Below are 24,385 nucleotides of genomic sequence, written 5' to 3' on the forward strand. Positions count from 1 at the left end.
CTTCTAAAACTTTGCTTTCTTAAAAGGGAGCTGTCTCACTACAATGTTTGGATGCGTTTTTTACTTCAAATCGTCTTCTTTCTATAACTATATCCCTCCACAATTTTCTTGATACTACTGTGGTGATTGCCCTTATTCTGTCTTGCTTTCTGTCACTTGCTTGTAGGAAAATCCTTTAGATGCAAGTATAATTAAAGCACCCACCAAAGAAAAGATTCGTACTTAGGATTTAATGTAATGTTTTTCTTTAGTGCCTTTAAAATATGATATTATAAATTGCCCTGCATAGAGCGTAGGCCGCAATACAGTATGGAGTTAAGTCCATATGTGAGAATATGGGCGTAAAACGCAGACCCTTTTTAAAAGGAACAAAACTGATTTGGAAACAGTTGAGGTAAACCCAAAATATGCGCACAAAGAAGTTCTCGATTTAGTGAAACAGGCCATTCTTAGGCTGCTTAAAAAAATAAATCTATCAGAGAGTATAGCACAAACACTGGGAGAGGACAACGGTACTACTGGTAAAGAGAAAATCCTGAGATTCTGAGAAGAGAGAACACTAGCAAGCTATGCACATAAAAAGGTTTGAGCGTTCATAGAAGAGAGTGGAGGATGATCTCAGAATCCATCAGTATCCATGTCTACTATAAAAAGAAGACTTCATAGGAGGAGGTGAGGGTTCCCGACTAGATGCAAACTACGTCCCAGAACTGAGAGATTAGACTTGGACAAAAAAATAAGAAAGAAAGCCAGAGCAGCTGTGGTGCAGATGAAACTCAGATCAACGGGAAAGAGGGCAGACGACTGGAAAGAATCTGAAGCATACAATACCCCCCCACCAGAAGTCATGGACACTGTGTTACTAGTGTTTATTGATAATGTGACAGAAGAAGCTGGATGAACTCTGAAGTGTGTAGAGACAGACTGTTTGCACAGATGAGTCGACAGCACATCACACTACAATGTGAACAGTGAAAGCGAGTTTTTCTAAGTAAAGAAGAGGGATATTTTGCAACAGCCAAGTCGGTCACCTGATCTCAACCGTACTGAGATGCTTTTCACTCGCTGAAGCTACAAGTAGAAAGACCTGGGAAGGAACAACAACTAAAGACAAGCTCAGAAAAGGCAGAAAGCATTTCTTCCTGTCCACTTATTCTTATTAAGAGGGCACTGTGCACAAACGGTTGCATTCCTAAATGTTTCATATGGTATTGTGTTCCATCCCTTGCACTTTAAGCCCACGTTCTTTACACAGAATAACTACGACTAGAAAATGTTTCGGTAAGCGGCTAAAATAATAAAAAGTGTTTCCCTGTTCAACAGTTCTTATGAATATGAGATCTTCCCGATTGAAACTAACTTCCTCCTTCCATTTCCCCAGAACTAACAGTTCAGTGCATACACAGTAAAAATTACGGATGACTAGTGAGAACATGAAACTCACCTTTAGTGTGCTGAAGCATTCTCTGAATTAGCACAGGGTACTTTGTTATCCTCTGGGTTACAAGCAGGATGCATTCTGGGATACTAAGCCTCCGCACAATGCTGCTACTCATCTTTTTCTGGAAGGACAAACAAGAGGTGCTTTAGTGAAACATACCCACACAACAGGTGGCATGGTTTCACATATCCAGTAAGAATAATAACACAGAAATACTTGACAATAATCTCAACGGTGATTGTCTTCAATCAAATGTCTCCAGTACATAAACTGATTGCTGTGAAGTTCAGATGCAGATGAATGAAAAGCGCAAAAAAGCAATGAACAAGAAAAAAGCTCTTTGTATGAAACAGAAAAAAACTCAAGAAAAACAATCACGTCTGGAGAGCCAGACATCCACAAGAAAAATATATTTTCAGCGGGATTAAAAAGAGCACGAACAGGGGCATCTCCAAACAGTACCACAGCGCCTTGACAGATTCTGGATAAATATGCAAGACGAGGATGATAGTTACTTTGATAAAGGCTTTGAAGCGTTTGTCTTTGGTCAGGAGGTCCTTGTAGAGGTTGACAGCTTCGTTGTGGCGGCTGCAGAACTTTCCGTAAACCCTCTTCATACTTTCCCCGTTGGAACCTGAGAACTAGAGGCGGATTTGACGAATATGAATGCACAGAACAAGCAGAGGTAAGGCATAGCAAAATACAAAAACGCTAAAACTGTAATAGGGTTGTAACATCAGAGTTTCACATCTTTAACTCCTTAGAGAAATGTGGACTGAATGCAATATTTGACTGAAAGATATTAGAGGGGTATGTACATACAGCATCTAAAAAGATGTGGCTAAAAAGGATTCAAACTTGACATTATACTGTATTACCCAGAGTTAAGGAAAGCTAACATTCATGAAACTTGGAAGAAATCTATTAAATGGAAAGTCTGTCTTGTGAACTCACATATCATGTTAGTATTTTCCAGACAAATGTAATTTTCATATAAAATACACACCTCACCTTTAGCCTTACTACACAACTGACCTATGTGAAATCACCTGTAATAAAAAACACAAAACATAAAAGGACCACACAAGCCCGTTCTCCCTCTGACCTGGCTGACCAGGAGGTCTCCTATCCTGCTGATGATGAAGCTGGCCTCAGAGAGCCTCCCTTCCATCTGGCTCTCCTTCTTCCTCTCCAGGAGCCGCAGGAGGTGCTGCGTGTGGAACTCCAGGAGGTCATCTAGAGCAGGGAACAGCTTCTCCAACGTCTGCACCTCCAGTTGCACCTCCTTCTGTAGGCCTTTGCTGTACACCTCTGACATGATGCGCAACGTGCGGATGTGATGCATCTCTGTTTGCATCAACTCTGCAAGGAACAAAGAGTGATACTTGTTCAAAACGATGACATCAGCAGCAGTTTCTGTACCCAGAGCCAAGGACATAAACATTGATCTTCTGAGGTCTGCAAAGTGAGTCATAGAATTCACAACATGATTTAGCAAGTCACTGCACACCTTACATAAACAGGAATGAATTTTTTAAGAATTACGTCTACTAAACTTGCCACAAGCTAATTAAAATCAAGAGCAAGATGCTGCTCAGGGACTTTAACAGCAAACAGGATGTGTATCAGTGCATATTCAAATTAGGTGAATCTTTAGCCTCAACAGACCCTTGAAACTTGTAGTTGCAACTGAAACAAACTCCAGAAAAAGTCAGAAAGGCCCGCTGACAGAAATTAAAAACAGTTCTGAAACAACTGTTTACATGCGATCTCAGGAGCATAACACAGCTGACATCACAATTCAAGGCGTTGACTCAATTTATTATTTTCTCTGTATTAAATTACCTTAAACAATCCTTTCTGACCAGATGCTTAGGTTAACAAAAAAAGGCAGGCGAAACCAAGCTTAGGTTAAACTTCGTAGATGACTACAATACATCTTCCATATATACAGCTAAGTTATCTTCAGTTCAAGAGCATATAACGTTTAATAAGTGTTACTGCAGTAAGCATCTTGTGTGGTGATTAAATGTACCGTAAATGACATCTTGTCTCTTCACCAGCTCTCTGTCCAGGTGCTGCAGGTACTGCTGGTGCACTCCTAAACTCCACGAGTCAGCTTCCAGCTCTTTGGCATCTGCCTCAAACTCCCCCATCAGCTGCCCGTCCATCATCTCCGTTCCTAAACCAACAACACAGCTTGCGTTCACCGCATTGATCCGGACAGAGTATAACTAGCAGGTAAAAGGCGGAGTTTAGATCACACAGGGCTTCTGTTTTATTATATACAGTACATCGACTAAACATTTATTTTCAAAAAGATTAAAATGAAGGTTTAAAAGGTTGACTTTCTATGTGTAGAGAGGTGTGTGTATGCGTGGCTACGTGTGTTTGTGTGTATTGACCTTCATCTGTGAGCGACTCCATGGATTCTGTGACCTGGTTGGTTCTGTTGAGGGAGTCGGTGGACTGGGAGAGATACCGCAGGCCTTTAATAGGGATTTCATCAAACACCGGACTGAAAGGAGAGATGATAATAAAGGTTACAACAATATCATCATTGCCACAGATAACAGCTAATCTGCTTAAACACAATCTGCTTGTTTTGTGGATGAAGTGGTCAAATAAAGAGTTAATACATCAAAAAAAAAAGCAAATTAACACACGAAACAATTAAAATGGCTTCAATACAAAGGTTAAATGGCAACATTTAGCTTCATTTAAATGGAAATGTGAACGCCTGAAACACCTCATATCACGCACGCACGCGCCCACACACAAAAAGCTCACCCGGCAATGTTGCTTATTGAGAGGCTCTTGGAGAGGTTGTTTCCATGGAAACCCATGATGCTGGTGTGTCTTCGAGGTACTGGGATCACCATTAAAGAATGGTCTTCAGGGGGCAAGATGGCCGACCAAGGTCGTTCCCTGGTGCCACCAGCTGGATCACAGGAAATGTATATTACAGTAAGGGAAGCAGTGACCTGCAAACTTCCCAACAACCACAGTGGATCCTCAAAAGATCCCTAAGAGAACCCCTTGGAACGCTTCAGTTTTTTGAATGTGCTACTCATTTTCTGCAATGCGTTTTCTTTACAAAAAAAGAAGAAGACAAAAGTAGATTTGTTTGCTACTTGATAAAACTGTTGACATTATTGTGTTCTGAAAAGCTTTAAGCTTAGGTTAGGGGACTTGTTCGGCCCTTGGATATACTTTTCTCGGATGTATATTTTAACTAAAAGAACATAAAAAATACTAAAACTGAAGACACTGTTGTACTTCCAAGTGGATATATTGCATCATAACACAAGATATAATTTGATCACCCCGTGTGCACTGATTCATTTTCTAATGAGGAATGCTTTGATCCCTTTATCTAAAAAAAAAACAACTCAAAAGAAGCACCTTTTTCAGTGTACAAGCAGAAAATTTCCGTCTTGCATGAGATTCAGGCAACAAATCTGCAAATAATTACTGGCCATGAAGGTTTTATTATATCTTGGTTTGAGACTCACATTTGTTCCTCATCGTGACTGCGGGAATAGAGCTTGAATCTGGCACTGCACACTGCTGCTTGGGCAACTAAACAGAGAAATGGAGAATAAAAGAAAATCAATACTGGCTGCAGGACAACAGAATACTACAGACTCAGTGGTGGAGTAAGTGTGAGGGAAGTTTTACCTTCATCTTCACCTTGGCACAAACAGACAGGCTGTCCCTGCAGCCCTTGTGGACGGAAGCATTGCAGTCTGGAAAGAAAAGCAGCAGAGAATGAGCCCGGTGGTGATGGTGGGGCCAGTGAGGGTGTGTGGAAAGGTGGGGGCTAGAAATTCTGACTGGTTTTCATAGCCAGCCAGGAAACTCCACCAGCCCGCTAATGAAAGCCAGACTGGAGCAGAGCATGTGATGCAATCGAGGAGTAATACTGCTTGAGGACGAAGGAGGGAGGGGTGTGGGGAGGGGCGGGGCTGTGGAATGACACATACACATAAACACTGTATTGCATGGGAAAATTTCAATTATGTAAACATTCCCAAATCACCGTTTAGGAACAAACGTCGTCATTCAAGACGACTAAAATAAAATCTGCTCTGCAATCTGATCCCATTCAGTCAGCCTGGTACTCATATTCTCCTTCTTTTACGTGCTCCCATTTCAAACTGTCAAGTGTTTTTACGCTTAAATGTAAAGAAAAAGTAAAGGAGTGGTTAATCAGGAAGTAAAATCAAGAGGAAGAACCATCTCTGGCTGCGGCAAAATCTAACTCGAAAACAAGGCTCCAGAAAGTTTCCATTCATTTTCATACGGGCATGTGTCCAACTGACAGAAGTATCTTTAACAGAAGTGTTGCACAAGTTAATCCAAAGCACCCACTGGCAGACCGAGTCATTCATCCTAACGTGTATGCGACATTTCCGCTCTTGAGATTACATCAACGCACTCTTAGTCAGGGTGAGAGAATAATGCTTTGTAAGTCAGTAAGAAAAAAAAGGCAGGTTATGAATGGCACAGCTACCAATTACATAAAAAATAGCCACTTGTGTCACTGTAGAAAAATCAAAACTATGTGCTTATAACTGATTATAACCTGCATAGTAAAGGCATCTTAATTCCAGCAGTGGTTCTCTCCTGTTCTCCTCTTTATTATGTGTTCTACTGCCTTTTGTGGACGTCCAACTAATTCCAGCTAATGTGAGACAAAAGGATCACTGTATTTGTCTGCCGAATGGACACCAGCCAGACATCTGTGAGCACAAACCTCCCGAAAACACCCTCAGAAATGTCTGAGGCTCTAGCAATCGGAACCAGGCCGAGTGAACAAAACAAGAGCTGTTTCAGCCGGTCTGGAGTATCGGAGGCAGATTGCGACTATTGAGAGGCTCGCTGTGATCCATCGCAGAGCTGGCTTCTCCTTTTTAGGCTTTTTTTGGGGTTGCGCCAAAGGCTTGTGCAATAAACTACATCCTCTTTATGGCTGCTGTTCCACTGAAGAAAACAATGCAAAAACTGTTTTGTAGTCTGTCCTGAAGGGCCGCCAGGGTTGGCTTCAAAGTGGCCCTTTAGAGAGTTTCTCTAATGCAGATCATGGAGCTGGTTCAGGAGGGTATATGTATATGAATTCAGCAGCTATACAGCAAACTGCCATTATGAAATGTAAGGAGGATACAATGTGTAGTGGCAGATCTTTTTCTGACATGGCAACTAGCTCACTACACAAAGGACTTGAATAGTTTATGTTTTATGATACTGTTGAAGCTTTGTTTACATCAGTAAAGGAGATAATAGGCCAGCGTTTTCTATTCTAATCAACAGACAAACAAAAGAATTCTTTCTGCAAAGATCCTACTTTTATATTTCTGATTGTAAATGGTCCAAATATTCTCACTAAGCTTTTAAAGTAAGTTGCCATGACCTGCTGCAGTGCATGAGTCATGGCTGATGATGTACACCCACTGAGGCTTTCTTTTCTGTAAGTTCTGCGTTGCGTGTTTCTGACAAGGCCCACAGATGAGTGTGTTAGATTAGAAATGAAATTATAATAGGATGAAATGTTTTAAATAAGGGCCACAGCACTTTAAAAAACAAACAAATGAAAAAATACAGACACAGAGGCAAAATATGAGTGCGTGCATCGGAAAAGAAATAATCAGACAAAGGTACTCACAGGTGCAATAGAAAGTCTCCTTGTTGGTGAGAGCTTTATTGCACTGGGAGCACTGGGCAGCGTGGTTTGAGCTGACTGGCGTAAAAAGATGACCATTCACAGTCTTCTTGTCCTTCTCCTTGCCCTCCTTGTCCTTCTCCTTTTTATCTCGCTCCTTTTCCTGCACAAGACACATATTGCGATAGTTAAGAACACAACCCCACAATGAACCTTACTTCTATAATTACGTGAATTTTGTTACCATCCAATTAGAAGTTCAGAAAAGAGCAGGACTCCAAGTGAAGCCTGGTTACGTGTAGAGACTTACATACCAGACACTGACAAAATGTTTCACCATTTGGGCAGTTGCTTATGTTAGTTTCCAATCTGAACCCCGCAGAGCAGCATTATTACTCGGATGTACTACACAGCAGGGGGCTTTGCATATTAAGTGATGCATTATTTATGCTGACAACAAACAGTCTCATTAAGGGGCTATTTTAAATGTAGAGTGTTTTTGTTTAGGGTACTTTTTTTCTGGCTTGGCCGAGTTAAAGAGATGTGGACTTTCCTGCTAAGACGATTTGGTATTTTGAAGAAGATTACAAGTCGGTGTTTATAATGTTGAAAATGAACGCTAGCCGGGCAACACATTTTCACACTGTCTCGTTTCTCTTTTTCAAACGCTCATATGACGGCTGAGCAGGGGGACACTTCTGCAGGTTGTATGACTACTGACGGAGACACACTGTCTGGGAATAACATCTTTGACATTTCCACAACAGGGCGGTCTTTCTGCTGCATCTGCATGAATGAGCGAGGTCATCCTCAGCAGCTGGTCATTTCTGTACACTGAGATGAATCACAATCCCATAAAGTGATGCAGAGAAGAACAGAGCTCTTATTCTTTTGGATTTACATCACAGAGCCTCCACCCAAACCCAGAGGAAATGGAAAAATGGAGCTTTCCAGCACATTTTAATAGCCAGCCCTAGGCCTCTCGGTTTGAGAGGACCACAAAGCTCTGACATACTAGAGCTCATTTTGTTCAAGATAGCAAAAGGCTGACGGGACCACAGAATATTTTACAGACATTACAACACACAGCATTCATTCTCACTTCCTGCAACAACAGCCGTCTGCCCAGTGGTGAAAAACATCCATAAACTTTATGAATTAGAGGCTTCAGAATCAGTTTTTAGATATCATGTTCGTTAACATCTAAAAACAACAATAATAAAAATAAATAAATAAAAAAAACTGTTCCAACTCACTGGAAAAGACACAGGGAGAAAAGATTCTCAGCACAATATCTTTTGGCTACAAGCATTCACAACAGGAAAAGTAATCACTTGTGTCATCTAAACCAGAGATTTAAACAAAAAGACGTATATTCTAACAGACGACGACTTCACTGGAAAACGACTTCAGCCCAGAAGGGAACTCCAGTCACTTTGAACATGATATTGTGACAGCCTCTTTCACTTCAATTTAACTTGGAAACCAGAACACTGTGTTAACCCTACCTCCAGCCAACCTTTCCATCTCAGTGAGAACCCGTGGCTCCCTGTGAATCTCCTGTATAACATCCCTGGTTGTGGCTGAGCGGCTGAAGTTACTACCAGCACCGAGGCTCCATCAGGAAAGCTGCAATGAGGAAGTGACTGGCTCGCTGCAGGAGGTGCTATTTCTGCAACGACCCTTCTGGTACAGACGCTCTTTCAAAACTGCACAAACTAGATCCCCTTCCACAACACTGAGATTTTCGACACAGTGCAGAAAGTCCATCTGTGCCGTGAAGCCAAACAAACCAAGAGTCAAAAAATATGTTTTTAACCATCAGAAGATGATGTTTGAACTCTTTATTTTAAATCTTGTTAATTAATTCAACACAGTAATTCATTTTAAGGTCGTGTGTGACTGTCTGTTGTTGGTGGAGTTGAACTGAATCCGTTTTGAACATCAGAGACTCACTGGTGGCAATAATTTTGACCTTTGACAAGGTGGTGCTGTGGTGCAGGTCCTTCTGAATTCTGTCACTTTAATAGCAAAGCGAAGGCTGAGGTTACAGAAGAGATTATCAACCCACAGCCAACTCAGTGTTCCTGTTTTACTTCCTGTTCCTGTTCCTTCGGTGTCTCTTTGCAAGTGCTGCATGTTTACACACTGACATTTCTAGGCCCAAGTTAAACCCAGACAGGAAGTATTCGTTCGAGGCTGTAGAAATAGCTTTAAAACTCATTTCATTATAATACCAGCTATAAGTGATGGAAGATGAGCAAGACACATACGGCCTAGAATTATTCATTATTACATCACTTTTCTTTTTAGTATATTAAGGAGGAATGTAACACCAGGTCCTAATGATGAAAGTAACTACACCAATGCAATCATGTCAAGCAATAGGTGATTAACTATTAAAAACGATTCATTCATTTATGATACATTTAACCAAGATGAGTAGATGTTATTTATGTTAATGGACACTATTGCACCTTTCTATCATTGCTATGTATATAATATATATTCTTCCATCTCTATTACATACATTTGTTCATATGCTAATTCTGTACATTTTGGCTTATACAATTTTATTTTATTTATTTATTTATTTTATTTTACTTGTGGTTCTGTGCAGCTAAGCTACTGTGACGAAGCAATTTCCCTATCTAAGTCTACATCTAAGATGAGCATCCTAAGATGAGTAGGTCGGTCAGGGTGCACGAGAAAATGCCTTAACAGACTACTATGGCGCAATCTACAGCCCCAACCATCACACTGAGTTTATAGCAGAGTAAAGTCAGCAGAGAGCCTTCAAGATTGAAAAAAAGTGTCCGTACTGCTGTAAATTAAATGAGACCTTTTGAAAGATTGTTGAGGACACGGAAATAAATGGCTTTCACTGTTAAGGTCATTGTCATTAGTTCAAAATGTTACATATTGGAAGCTGTACGCTTTCTACAGTACAGTATAATACACCTGCAATCTCAAAAGACTGAACATACTCATCTCTAAACGTAATACTAAAACTACTACATGTGGTGATTTCCGGTAGAAAGATAACAAGAGGATTCTCATTACTCACTATGTACGTAAGAAATGACGACTGCTTCTCACAGGAAAAGTCACATTCTGGGTAAATGACCTGTTTCAGGCCAGGTTTTTGTAAAGCGTCTTGAGACGATTTGTATTGTTATTGACGCTATATAAATAAAATTGAATTGAACTGAATTGAATTGAATTTACATTTATGAAAAAGTAATATGACTTTGACCACTTCTTAAAAACAAGATTCAGCTCTGTGACCAGAGCCTCAAAAACAACCCTACTGGGGAAATCTGAAGGGAGGAAGTTACTAGCAACACTGACTTGCCCTAAAGCAAGACAACCCCCAGGATAACCCCCAGCTGTTTGACTGGGGCTGCTGAGAGGCCAACAGAAGAAGATGCACAGGGCAGATCCCAGCGTGAATGCCTGCAAGCGAATGAATGTAGAACAGTGTGAAGCTGCAAAGCTGCCTGATGTTCAGTCATCCTTGCTTTAACAAATAGATGTTTAAGGAGAAGGCTACAAAAGGTGGCTGAATTTTGACCCTAGAGGCACAGATTTATCGTCTGCACAGCCCTACTGGCCGATACTTGCCTTGTTGACAGGCATGGTCATATAACACTACATTCAATAATGACAACAGCAAGTGTTTATCTGTTGAGCCACTTGCATTTTTTGTCTGAAGTTGACAACCCTATTTTAATTTGTATTTATTCATTATTCATATATTATCTCATATTTATGTTGTTGTTTTCTAATAGTGTTTTGGTTCGCAACGAATTTGTAAAAGTAATTTTTGTTGGATTGTGTAAGAACTGAAATGGTATTCTTATTGAACATGTAATTGTGTACCTTTTGAAACAATTAATTTTCACAAAAATGATTTTTGTCATGTGGAAGAAGCTTAGATTTATTTCGTAAATGTATGATTGAATACATTACGGGCTACAGCATGAGAACGAGTATATAGTAGAGTTTAGTAAATGTTCTTTGACTGGTTGTCCAGATTTTACCATAGTGTTCACTCACCCTGTTTTTTTTGTACATCTTGTTCTTGAGGTAGCTGAAGGTCCGGCTGACTTTCGTCGCACCCTTTCCTTCAGTGTCGCTGCGAAGAGGCCCAGGCTCCTCCTCTGATATACTGCAACACACAAATACACACACAAAGACATTTACTTGTATTCTCCACCGGCAGCATTCACAAGGCATACCTGTTGACCCATTCTAAAATGTTTCTTTACAGCACCATAATGGTTTCATGGCCCCATGGAACCACTATAGTGGCTGCTTCTCCACACTGTTCTTTATAGGACTATAAAAGGTCCTAACAGCAGTGAAAACCTAAAGAACAACTTTCGTGTATTGTGTATGTGCAGAATTGGACTGACCTGTATGCTAGTGACCCAGAGTTGCTGGAATACGACCTCATACCTGGAAACAAACAAGAGAGGAAGTGAGCAGTTTGACAAGGATATAAGAGGTGGTAAATCGATTTTTTTTTTTAAGAAAACGCTTCCTTCTGCACTATAATTAGGGTGGTGAAAATCTCTGTGTAGGGTCGACCACAAAAACCACCAGGTCGCCCAGCTTTCCCTGAATAGACAGCAAGTGTATGACTTCACTGACTAATGGTAAGGGAAGCAGTCTTTTGACCAGAAGGCCGTCATGTCCTCGCAGGAGACCCTTGAGCGAGGTATTTAACCTTTAGGTGTACTCGTATGACCAACTCACTGCGGCACAGAGAAGAGGTGAGCATCAAGGCCAAAAGCTTGAACCTTTATTGCCCTTCTATCCAGTGCCATTAATAGCTGCTGTAAGGACACCAACTCACAGAGAACCTCTGGTTGCACAGAGATGCAATGCCACAAACTTTCAAAACTTAATTCAATATTTATTTTTAGATATTATGGTCTCAATACCGAACTACATTACATTTATTCAGTGAGATTTAGTTTATTAAACAAAACCATAGTGGTGTGCTACTTGGCCAGGCTCATCTATTATTTAAAATTTGGATTTTTTCCGCCAGAATGTTGGTGATGTTTTTTTATTTAATTTAATGATCTAGTGTGATGGATTTAGTTGACTCTAGAGGCAGAAACGGAATATAATATGTATTTGTTTTCATTAGGAAATGTTCTGCATCAGACAGTCAAACCCAAACCAGGATAATGAGGGTAATGTTTGGGTCCAACTGTGTTGCTAGAAATGCAGACAAGGAGACAAAGGACACTAATGGGAACCTCTCACAGATAAGAACGGGAAAGGGCCGTGTCACTGTCTTTGACTAAAGGTGACAAGCTCACATTTATCTGGAGGGAAGAAAGGTCCACCTGAGTTCACTCGCAGCGTTTATGATGATTCCTTTCCTGTTTCTCTGCTGATTGTGCTTCGTTTTTTGCCAAAAGACGAAAGAAAGGCTAATTTATATAAAGGTCGCCTAAATACTGGGCTGAAATGGGGATAGTGTCATCAGCGAGAATTATTAGCACAGTGCCTGCTGCCTAGGTGAAAGGTGGTTTTCTACACCAGCGATTTTGCTACAAGCGTATTGTAATTGCACATTCACACTGCAAGTGGCTTAATATCAGCAGTAATTAGTGGTTTCCATATGACAAGTTTGTTGTGGCTGGATGTTTGAGCTTCACTGGCCTTCGGCATTTAGTTGTGTTCAGGCTTAAATGAAGCGCTCAGTGGAAAATTGTAAACATTAAAAGACTGTGCTGAAGTTTAGCTGAATTTTCCTTCAGCTAACCTTGCCACTCCTGTTTGTGTGATTCCAGGAAGCTTTTTGAAACCTCCAGAGAGTCGTAGGTGGGCAGTTCAATCTTGGTACTGGGCTAGCTACTAGTGCATTACACTCGGGTGTGTCTAGGATATTAATGGCTTTTATTCAACAAAGCACAACTTGTGTGTATCTGCACTGTGTGTGACCCTCCTTGGCGGAACACGTCACCAATGCCTGCACTATCTCATAGTGAAAAGGCTGCAGTCATTTGGGGGAGATCCAGGGCTCTAACGGGAACAGCTATTCTGATATAACAGCTATAATCACATCTATTTTCTACAGCGGCTATGATTACAGATCACTGTACTTACTCAAGTTATCCTCATCATCGCTAGATGAGGAGTCGCCATATATGAATTGAGACTTAGATTTGGTGAGGATGGGGGAAAGGTTGAAAGAGAAGGAAATTCGCCTCTTACGTCTCAGGCGTCCCACAGCTGAGGGCACGGAGGAAAGAACCACAACAGGCACTGATCATTTATTAAAAGTAACTTTGATAATAAACTAATAGCGAGAATGGGGATGGCAAGCAGCAAAGGCATGGTAACACCTGATAAATAATAACTTATAAAGAGACTGAGAAATGTAACATCAGCAATTCAGCTGCAGTACCTGAGTTTTTAACTAGACCGTTACTCACTTTATGTGGCACTTTCTACCTTCATTTATAGTTATTTCTCCGTCAGTGCTGAGACTGATACTCAAAAATAATGAATTCCAACTTTCTTATCACATTATGAAATGATTGCGGCCCTCTGTTCCCCTCTGATTTTAGAAACTCATGCAGCATTCGTTCGAGATGTGCCTATTCGGAATGGGCCGACTGAAGCTTTCTCGAGAGCCACTCATCACAACCAGAAAAACATTGAATGAGCCGCTGATGAATGAGCCAAAAGATAATGACTGCTCATCTCAACAACTTCGAAGTCAACGCTGCACTTCGCTGGGTCTCTAGCACTTGAGTTTGACATAGACTGGATAGAGATGAGGAAAAAAAGCCATGCACAAACTTGGAGGCAAATTGAAAATTCATCCCTTTTAGAATGATCAGTTTATAAATTAATACAGTGAGAACTTAAAGCAGAATAAAAAAGATAATCAACTGATAAGAAGGCCACGATTGTAACGTGATGCTACTCACCATCAGTGTCTCTTTGGCTGATGGTTAGCATGGATACAGACTTGGTGAGAGGCTGGGTCATGGGAGGACAGCTGTTTCGCAGGGGGCGATACCGCCTTGATTTCTGCAGCAAGAGACACAAAGTTGAATAAAAACTAGTGCATGACAATGTTAAAAAAGACCACTAAGCCCGGCAGAAATACAGTGGAGCTAAACACTACCAGTGACTAAAACTGGCGGAAACCGGAGTGATTAAACTAAAAAGTGAAACACAGACTTTTAATTTTTAATGTTACAATAATTCACTATGATTTGAATTCAACGAGAAGAGAGTAAAGCTGCCTGCGGAAAATTATTAATTCTCACTAATCCCCAAACTGTCAAGACTCAAATTTCCCCTGACTGTTTATAAGTCTTGTTTATGTACAAGCTTTACGAATCCATTTCTCCTCTCATGAATCAGGCTAAGGATGTTTTGAAGATCCCTCAGGGCTGACTGCGTGCCAGTATGAAGATCTGACATCTAAAGGACAAAGTCGATGTGTGTTGAGGGGGGGATCATGAGGCCCCTCAAGACCAAGCGTGTTTGTGAACTGACCGGGTCATGTTGCCTGCCACACTCCTCCCTCTCCTCCTGCTCTTCTGTCAGAGAAACCAGGGAGCCTCTGTCATCACTGTCTTGCCGGGGCATCCTGCTAGGCTCCACGATACGGGGCCCCCGAGTAATGGGGCCCCTCAGCTCTTCTTGGACCCCACTGAGTCCCTCCAGGCTGTAACTGTGTGGACAAACAGAAGGCAAAGGTGACCTCAATGGGGGGGAAATTACGATGATGTACTGTACACACTCACACTCCACTGGTCAATTCATTTAAGCTCTCTGGATACACGCAACTACAAACACATACGCACAAAGACACGCACACCTTGCACCTGTTGACAGACACACACATGCAGCTGGTCCTGCGTAGTGTTTAGTCAGCTGAGTTATCACTGGGCTCTGGAGCAGATTTACAGCTGAGGCTGCTGCAAATGACTTCCAACATCAGCATCGGCATAGAGAGCTCTGCAGCTTTGATTTACACACCCAATTACATCGATCTATGACTGGAAATAAGAGGCCTTGAAAAATCCAATACAATGATTATGGAGAGGAAAACTACAGCTACATTTCAGGATGAGCTATGCTGCAAGATCTGCGGCTCTATCTGCTTCAGGACAGACTCTGTGATAGTTAAAGCTCCAGCAGTAAATCTCTCTTATCTCCAGCCCTTGGCTTTCTATGGCACTCCATTATCTAGCAAATCATCAGACCAACACGTTCAAGCACCACTAACTAAAACTGGACTAAAAGAATCATGATTTGGTGATTATAACTGACCAGTGTGGAGCGGCACTCACCTATCCTCAGGGTTGTAAATGTAGATGACTATATCTGTCATATTAAGGCCTCCTTCTTGGCAGTATTATGGCACACTATCCTATAGAGCCAGAAGGTCCTCCATACTGAAACATGAATAACACCAGCAGCTATTGCTGCTTTCCCCTGTAGAAAGCTACCGACTGACTGACTGTGCAGGGCAGTCACGCCCACAAAAACAGGCATGTACGCCCACAACGACAAATGCAAATCAGACATCATGTAAATATGCCCTATTCAAAGGAGTGCATGTCCTATGGGCAAAAAAGAAAATACCACACACACACACTAACACACTGTACCTGAGGGAACTAACTACATCCACATCGTTGCTGTGGGGGGGATCAGGATGGCACCAGCTGATGCTAACAGAAAGTGAGGTGGAACGGTTAGGAGATTATGAGATAAAGAGGCGTGATGGGAAGATGGACAAGCAAGTGTGACAGACTAACAGCGAAGCACGCAGCAGCAGATAACAGGGAGTTACAGGGATGGAGGAGGACAAAGAAACTTGATTGCGTATAACAGGACATTTCATAATACGGAAAAATAAACTTTGGAAATCAGTCCCAGTTTATTTCCTACGGGTTTGTAGAAATATTAGTTGTAGACATGAAATCAACTTGAAGCTATGTTACGTTGTTAGTATGCAATTCAGGCTCAATAGCACTGTTGGAACCACTGCTGTGGTAACTAGCACTTGACAGATGCTGCCAGATGGTTGTAACAGTGGCCAGTAGGAAACATCTCTTAATTAGAGTCTGATAAATGTAGAGGAGGGTCATAATTAAAGTAAGCCCGGCTATAGTGCTATCAGAATATATTTCACCCAACAAGTTACATTAATGTTTTGGACTATTTGTAAATAGTCAGTCCACCAGACGGTGCTTTATATATAATGAATACATTTTCCTCTCAGAAAATATCTTAATTATTCAAAATCCAACAGAAAACTAAATGGTAATTATGTTAAAAACAGTGAGATTCTATTTCCTATGTATTTAAAAAGCCTGTTCGGGCATGCACTCATAGAACTACTCTGCACACCTACTTCACAAACTTGTGACTGTTACCATCAGCCCTAACAAAGTCAAAGAAGCCTTCCATGGATGTGGACATTCTGCTCAATTACAAATGCAAGACTCTTTCATATTCAACAAACTCCAGGGTGAAGGTTTGACTTGTGCTACAAAGTTGAAAGAACTTTCTGGATTAAAATCAATGGTGGTGAAAGATGCTGGCTGCTTCTACATGATTTCCTTCAACCTCCATCTGGTTCAAAGGACAGTCAACAAAACTCAACTACAGCTAGAACAAGTTCTATTTTGGCGTTATAGTCTTGAAATGTTCCCTACAGGAACGTACTGCACCAAAAAAAGCCTCTGTTCTCAATCTTTTGCCAATACTTTCAGATCTTCGTTCTGTGTGGCTGCTTTTTGTTACCACTGCGCTACAAAACACCACAGCCTCAACCGTCTATTTGCCACAGTATTTCGTGCACATTCCAACAAGGGTGAAAGGAGAGCAACATTTGTCAAAGCAGTTGCCTGCAGGGATGGAGCAGAATGCAGCAGCAGTCAAGCAAGCATATGTTAAAAAGGTGGGGATCCAAGGCCAAGACTACATTAATTTGCAACTGCACGTCGGTGTTAACAATACATGAACTGATGAATGCATTAATACCTTCTCCTGTGAAAGGCCGGCTTCCCCTCACCAGGGCTACGAATGGAACTGGAGGTGATGGAGACAGACACAGGAAGTGGTGGAGGATGGGTGAGATGGGATGGGATTTCAGAGGGCGGCACGTCAGCAAGAACATTACTGAGTAAAACTATTTTAAGTGAAAATGGAATCTTCTTCTTTTTTCTTTTTTTTTTGGAGATACGTTTTCAGGAAAAAGATGAAAGGAAACGTTTGACATTTTGACCAGTCAGGATTTGCTTTCATGTCCAGAGTTACGTCAGAAGATTGATACCACTCTTATATCGATCCATTAAAATAAAGCTAAAGCCAGCAGACAGCCAGCTTAGCTTAGCATAAAGACTGAAAGCAGGGGGAACCTAGTTAGTCTGGCTCAAGACAAAAAAGTATTTTTGTGCCAGCAACAGTGACTCTGTTTGGTGGCCAAACATGAAGTTTGAATTCTATAAAGGTTACTCCAGTCATTTATGAAACCCTGCGCAATACCACAAACTGTTATTTACAGTCTGTTTTCAATGAATTTAACAAGCAAGAACATTGCTCACACTTTTGCATGCATGTCTTAATTTAAAGTGTCACTGTCAGCGTAAAGTGCTGACAAACCTAAACTTTAGTTAGTGAGCTTTAAAGGCCTTACCCCTCGACATAACCAGGCTCTATTTTTCAAATCTATGCTAAACTAACACAACAGTCTGCTGGTGATAGTATCGTGTTTAGTGGACATGCACCATCTTCTCAATTTTTAGAGGGGCTTTTGATGCGTGTGACTTAAGCATCTCAGAGAACAGGCACATTCTTTCAAACGTTCACACCGACCGCATTTGAGATGTTTATCAGCTTGATGTGTCCCACATATTTTCTTTCTCCACTTTGGGTTTATTTTTCTTCTCTCTCTGGCACGCTTTCATTTAGTCTCTTAGTCCTCTTCTTGAACAAAAGGTTTTGATGATCGGCCTCCATCAATACCTGTTATATGGTGCAAGATGTCCCCATGTTGAGTCCATCTCTTTATAAACTGTCACGGTTAGTCTGTCAGTTGTTTTAGGTTGACTATCCTTCCTATTTTTTGGCAACAAGCTCTGGCACACTTACTGATACGTAATCTCCACAGACAGCTATTTAAATCACAATCATCATCGGTGTATTAAACTTAGCTTAATTAAATCAACTAACAATCCACAGATCTTGCACAGATCACCTTGTATCCATTAAACTTCTGTCATTTCGTCACTCTCGCTGGCGACACTTTGACTGGCAGCTCACATTTTAGCTCCTCTGTGCCAAAAGACAAACAGCTGATTCGGAGGACAGGGATGCCAAACAGAGGACGGAGTCGATGTCGACTGAATGGATCAAAAGCTTTAGCAGAGCTTATGTCACTTTTATTTATTGTTAGCAGTAACTCTGGACAAGGAAGCAAAGAAGCGTATGTAGCAAATGTTATTTTTCCTATAAAACGTGATGACCTGTGTTTAAATTGTAGATAATTCAAGGCAAATCTAAGCAGATAAGCTGTTGACGTTATCTGCCCCCCTAATTCCTTAAGGTTTTGTACAAAGAAAGGAAAATGAATGCAGTAAGCATTGGAACCTATGGAACCTGCAAAATCTTGACATGTCCATGACACAAAAGCAAACAAACACATACACAATAAGATTGTACCCATAGCGCATTGGGTACATGTAATTATTAAGCACCAAAACCACTCGAGTGACGATGGCAGAAAGTGTCGCCAAGCGCTTTAGCTGCTATGAGCTGTCTTAGCTCTGCTGGTGGGCTACCGCAAATGTGAATTATTTTGTGCTCAGTCATGATGACTGTACACGTTGCATGCAGACGAGTGTGGAAGTGGGTGAATATGTGTTCGAGCTGACATGTGTGTCTGTGCATCTGTGTGTACTATTCTTGAAGCTCTCCACCATCACTAGACAAATGGCAACACAGCTGCTCACAGCAGGAAGAGGAAACACTCAACATGGCACAGAAAGAGTGGCATCGGCAAACTCAGCATCAGATCTACTGACATCTACTGACTGACACCAGACTTACACCAGCAGCCAGTGTCATGACAAAAGACTCACATTTCCATCTCCATCTAATGTCATTAGAAATTCTTCATCCTAAGAACCTAATATAATCCAGTCCTTTCCCACTCTCACCTCCTTTGGTTCATGTCTGCGTCTCCTCCGTTGTTCTTGCCAGGACCCCAGCTATGGCGGCGAAGAGGCGACAGGGAGCGGAGGCTGCTCCGGAGTATACAGGAACGCCGCGGCACCTCAGTCACTCTGTCTTTGGCCTCTTCTTCAGCTTCTCCTGCTCCAGCGTCCAGTCCTCCAGTGACAGTAGCCCCAGCCTGGATCCCCTCCTCTGGGCTCCAGCTACAGCTCAGGCCCTGGCTGCCCTCCGGACTGGAGCTGGACGGGCCGACGCTGGCGGTGTCGTCTGTGGAAGAGCAGGAGACGGAAACCTCGCTGGCACTGTCTCCTCCTGTCACTGGTTCATCATTCTGTGGACATAAAATAATTGCATACGTTGGTCATATTTCAAAGCATCTCTGGCCAACATCATGCATCAACGGGGAAAAGTCAAATAAAAAAAAAGAGAAGAAGCTCCACCTAAAAGTGATCATGCACAACCAAATCACTGATTCAAAATCAAGCCAAACTGTAACGAAATGCTGAGTTATTATACCAGGAAGCAGACATGTGCAAAAGTAGCTGCATCCTATTAAAGTATTCACTTCCATCCCAGATTTAACCGAGTAATGGAGAGTGAACTTCAACGAGCAGTGTAAAGCTCACAGAGCAACACAGGAAGCGGAGCCTTTAACCTTGAAACATGGGAAAATAACTCTTTGGTCATCCAGCGACAATAACAGGGGAATATTTAAAATCTATAAGCTAATTTTGTTATTTTACCACCACACCCCCCCACCCCTGTCAGCTGAAGGACAGAACATAGCAGATACACAATAAAAATTCAATAAAATATAACACAATGCATCAGGTGTCACTCAAATCATTTTTAATTGCCTAGGCCATCACATTCAATATCCCACAGCACTTCTTCACTGAAGCATGACATGAATTAAGAGAAGCCTGGAAGAGCTATTTAACCCAGAGGAATGGGCCATAATGAGGACCAAATGGCAGGGCTTAAAGATAATGAGCCAGAGCCACTTTATAGCAACACTGACATTATAACAAAAGCCAATAAATGATAGCAAGCATACGAAAACAAACCTTTCCCAGGAAAATGTTTCTAGGTGATATACAGTCTGTTTCTCTACGTCACATTCCTGTCTTGGCGATCTCCAGTTTGTAGTAGTGTATTTATAAACTAATAAGCATCTTCAAAATGCTAAACACGTGGTTGAGAAAGTCGGAAATGTGAACAAAGTAGCTGGGATTCCCTGACATGTTCCACCTCACATGACAGCTCTGTAATATAAGCAATGAAAACAAAGAGTGTTGGTAAAATGACTCTATGGCCAGGGAGTGGTGGGAAAAAAAAGCTCCTGCATGCACACGCATACACAGGTCTGGGATAGTCCATTTAGAGCTAATTTGTAGGTGTGAGCTTTAACTGGGTCTATTGTGCTGCCAGCTGCAGTGTGAGCGCCGAGCATAGAGCAGCTTCTGTTGGGAGAGCTGGGAATGAAAGATCTGCTTTATGCTGCAGACACAACTTCCTCTGGGAGTGAGAGAACGCATGAGTTGGTGTGTGTGTGTGTGTGTGTGTGTGTGTGTGTGCTCAGAGCTCGCTGAGAGTGCATGTGACTGCAGTGGATGTTCCTCAGTCATGTGACTTTAGCTTTAGAGCTGTGAGAAAGATTCGCCTGAATCTTGGACTTTTATTTTATATTGCAGGCTTCTGGACGATGCTCATGTCCTTAAACACAACACTTTACGAGCATCCGAGTAACACAGTCTTGCTCAAGGGCACATGACACATGTTCAGCTCAGGTGCCACTGAGATCAATACCATGACCTTTAGAGTTATGAGACAGTTTCTCTGCCCATTATTCTACATTCGCAGTCTTGTGTCTCGCAAAAGAAAGACAGCTGCCCTACAGAGAGCAGCAGAGGCGTTAATCCTCTATTTCAGAATTTAGCTCCTGCGGTCTGTTTGAAATCAAAGCCTTTGGAGTTCATGGCGCATTTTGCCGATCACTGTCTATCCGCAGCGTCCTAACCCTGAGCATCGTACTGTAGACTCCCAGAAAAGCTGATGTTCTCTGCGCTGCCTTTGTCCATTGTTGTTCACAACAAACAGAACATACAGTGCGGTTCACATTACCATGAGCCAGCGTCAAGAGCTCAACACAGCAGAAACTGAGAGATATGAGTATTTCAACTTTAACCAAAGGGTGCCTGCTTCAAAGAGACTTTCAACGGCAGCAGAGTGACAGCAGGGACCACGGCTTGCACTTCCCAGCAGCCGAGTAGAGCTGCTGGCTTAAGATGATGCTTAGTAGATGTTTGGCATCTCAGCCAAGGGGTGCTGATAAATAAAAAAACGAGCACAGACTGAGAAAAATAGCTGCTTCATATATTGTATATAATCCCTATAGGAGGGGTTGCAGAGGTAAACAGAAAATATATTCTTGTGAGCTCTGTATTTTTTCTCTCATTTTAAAATCTGCTGGATATATACTGTTTATTAGCTGCATCCTATTAAAGTAAATGTCAAATGTCATACTGTATACGTTCCCACCTGGTACAGACATTTGAACGTCTGCTTCATATACATTGTTACAATATATGCATTGTGAAAGAACACCTCGCAGTGATATCAAAGAGGTGGAGATCAGACCTTTCTGAAGACGCTTTCATATCCTGGCTCTGCATTCAGGAGGCTTTCTATGTCACTGCCAGAGTCTCTGTGAGCTGAGGATGGACAGCTGGTGGCACTGCTGGTTCTACTGGGAAACACTGAAGATGGTGAAGATCCTGAAAGAAAAAGAAAAAGTTCTAAGTGTCAACGCTGAAATATAGAGGGCTGAAAATACATAGAGACAGCTGTGTTAAAGGGGAAACAGTTCAGCTTGTGCTGCCTAATAGATAATATCAAGGTAGCGGAAGACTTTTTCGGAAAAACATTCCGGTGAAATGTGATTAGCTGCATTCCGTGTTAACATTTTCTCAACAAGAGCATTCAGTCGTTAAAGTGAAAAACACCAAGCTTCCAAAATAATATGCTTTCTTTCTCCCTTTTGAAACACAAACAGGTCTGTTAGACATCAGACTTGTGGGAATCTGAGAAGGTGTGAAAAGCCTGGTGGATCAATGGCAGACTGTCTCGACTAACGCCGCCTGTGCTGTAGTGCAAAGGCAAACAACTACTGTTTGTGTGTCTTAAAAGGTCTGAGGGCAGAACTGAAGCTAAAATGCAACTCAGAGAAAATGACAGCTGAAAATGTTATTGATGTACTGCAAAACAGCCTTCATGAAACAGCAGCATTAGTCACCCCGAGGCCAAGAGGACACTGATGCTTACGGAGACTTTCTGCAGTATTTTATTTTAGCTATAAAGTAAGAAGTGATTATCACTTCAGTTAACAGCTCGGTCAGCAGCAATTACACATTTAAAGCGGACAGTTTCAAGCACAGTATCTTAAAACATCAGTTGCACTGTCACCACTTCCCTAACCTGAGTCATGGACAGTGCGCCACATTAAATAACTTCAAATGCTAAAACAACCACTGCCTTCACTCTAAATCCTTGGTCTAAGATCCAGGTTCAGTCCAAGAGCGCTGTGTAACCTCAGCAGGTAGGTCTGCACAACCCACAATTTCCCATGTATTAAACAACAAGCAATCCACTCAAAAGTAAGCGCACGATGCAACGGCTCTTATGCAACGAGGACGGTGGCTGCAGCTTTTGTACATGTAAGGTCATGAACAGATAATAGTCCAGGCCGAACTAAAAGAGGAAGATTGTACCCAGTCACAGATGTTTAACAGTGGGCTTACTTTAGCCAGCTGCCAGGAACAACTGGATGAGATCATTCACCAAGTTTGTTATCCTGCATTATTTTTGATATCTATTTCTGCCTGAAAAGCGGAAGTTAGCATTAATCCCTCTAGGGCATTTTTTTTATTCTCAGGACTCATGTGAGAACGAGGAAGTTGCTTCTGTACAGTATACTGTATGTGTGTGTGTGTGTGTGTGTGTGTTTGTGTGTTTGTTTGCTAATCCTTTAAGAGCCTGAATTCTGTGTAGCTAAACGGGTTAAGTGTTAAATTCTCATTGACAACATCCAAAGCAGAAACTTGTGAAAACGTCTACATTTACGTTTACAATACGGAGTTACAGGATTTTGCACAAGCCGCAACTACAAAAAGCGACCGATCCCTGGACATAGAGAGAGATTATCAAGGAATCCTGCGGCTGGTGGAAACATGAAGCTACAAAATTCAGCTCCAGTCAGCTGCTCTGAGGAAGGGGCCAGTGGGGGGGGGGGGGGGGTTGACAGATGGGATGTGGGGTTGCAGTGGGAGTGGTCAGTCACGCTACTACTTTACATCACAGTAAGTTGTTACACTGCACTAACAAGCGGGCAAATGGGGGGCACACTTAAGAGGCTTCTTGCTAGACAATAACAAATAACTGATATATATATATATATATATAACTACTGGCTACTCTCACACACGCCTGCATGCACATTCTCAACAGGATGGACTAAACGGCCCTTTATACTCACAGGCCACTTCATTAGGTACACTAGGGACCACTAATCCATTCTAACATAACAGTCCTGCACTAAATCCTTCTTCACGACAGCATCTGTGGTGCCGTTTAACTGGACTGACATAAACACGAAAGTGTTATTTAGCCTTGACCACAGTCTGAAACACAGCACTACAAACCAGAGCCTTCAAAATGAAAACACATTTGAATCAACTGCTCTTTCAGTTATTTGGAACAAACCCTGAATACCACGACCTTTATGAAGATAAGATTTAGTGCAGGGCTGTTGTATCAGAATGCACATGTTTTCACTAGCAGATGTGATGAAGTGGCCGATGAGTGTAAATGAAAACATCTTGGTTGGATAATGGCTGCACAGATAGAAAATATCAACAATCTTTAACGACAGGAAAAATAGAAAATGGGTCATATGAGTTTTCCAGTTGGAATTTTGTAATCAGAGATGTCGTCGGTTTATAGCTTATCTTATTTCAGGAAATTAATGTCTCGATATCTGCATCCAATACTGT

General features: G+C 41.7%; 1 protein-coding gene across 5 annotated transcripts in view; it reads right to left on the reverse strand.

Annotated features, from left to right (window-relative positions):
* The window catches only part of akap13 (A-kinase anchoring protein 13), a 100,061-nt gene that overhangs the window by 18,819 nt on the left and 56,857 nt on the right, over positions 1-24,385 (reverse strand). For 3 of the 5 annotated variants that reach the window (XM_084541950.1, XM_084541949.1, XM_084541948.1), the window contains 17 exons: positions 21,975-22,111; positions 19,319-19,665; positions 17,142-17,189; positions 15,761-15,823; positions 14,640-14,817; positions 14,063-14,165; positions 11,522-11,564; positions 11,163-11,274; positions 7,107-7,266; positions 5,123-5,190; positions 4,957-5,023; positions 4,232-4,382; positions 3,847-3,959; positions 3,477-3,623; positions 2,547-2,803; positions 1,957-2,082; positions 1,445-1,562 (listed from right to left, as the gene is read on the reverse strand). In XM_084541950.1, the coding sequence (XP_084398076.1) occupies positions 1,445-1,562; positions 1,957-2,082; positions 2,547-2,803; positions 3,477-3,623; positions 3,847-3,959; positions 4,232-4,382; positions 4,957-5,023; positions 5,123-5,190; positions 7,107-7,266; positions 11,163-11,274; positions 11,522-11,564; positions 14,063-14,165; positions 14,640-14,817; positions 15,761-15,823; positions 17,142-17,189; positions 19,319-19,665; positions 21,975-22,111 (2,238 nt within the window). The remainder of the gene's footprint in view (positions 1-1,444; positions 1,563-1,956; positions 2,083-2,546; positions 2,804-3,476; positions 3,624-3,846; positions 3,960-4,231; positions 4,383-4,956; positions 5,024-5,122; positions 5,191-7,106; positions 7,267-11,162; positions 11,275-11,521; positions 11,565-14,062; positions 14,166-14,639; positions 14,818-15,760; positions 15,824-17,141; positions 17,190-19,318; positions 19,666-21,974; positions 22,112-24,385) is intronic. The other 2 variants (XM_084541951.1, XM_084541952.1) reach the window with 2 other exon arrangements.

The sequence above is a fragment of the Chelon labrosus genome (assembly GCF_963514085.1).
Source record: "Chelon labrosus genome assembly, chromosome: 3".
NCBI classification, from domain to species: domain Eukaryota; kingdom Metazoa; phylum Chordata; class Actinopteri; order Mugiliformes; family Mugilidae; genus Chelon; species Chelon labrosus.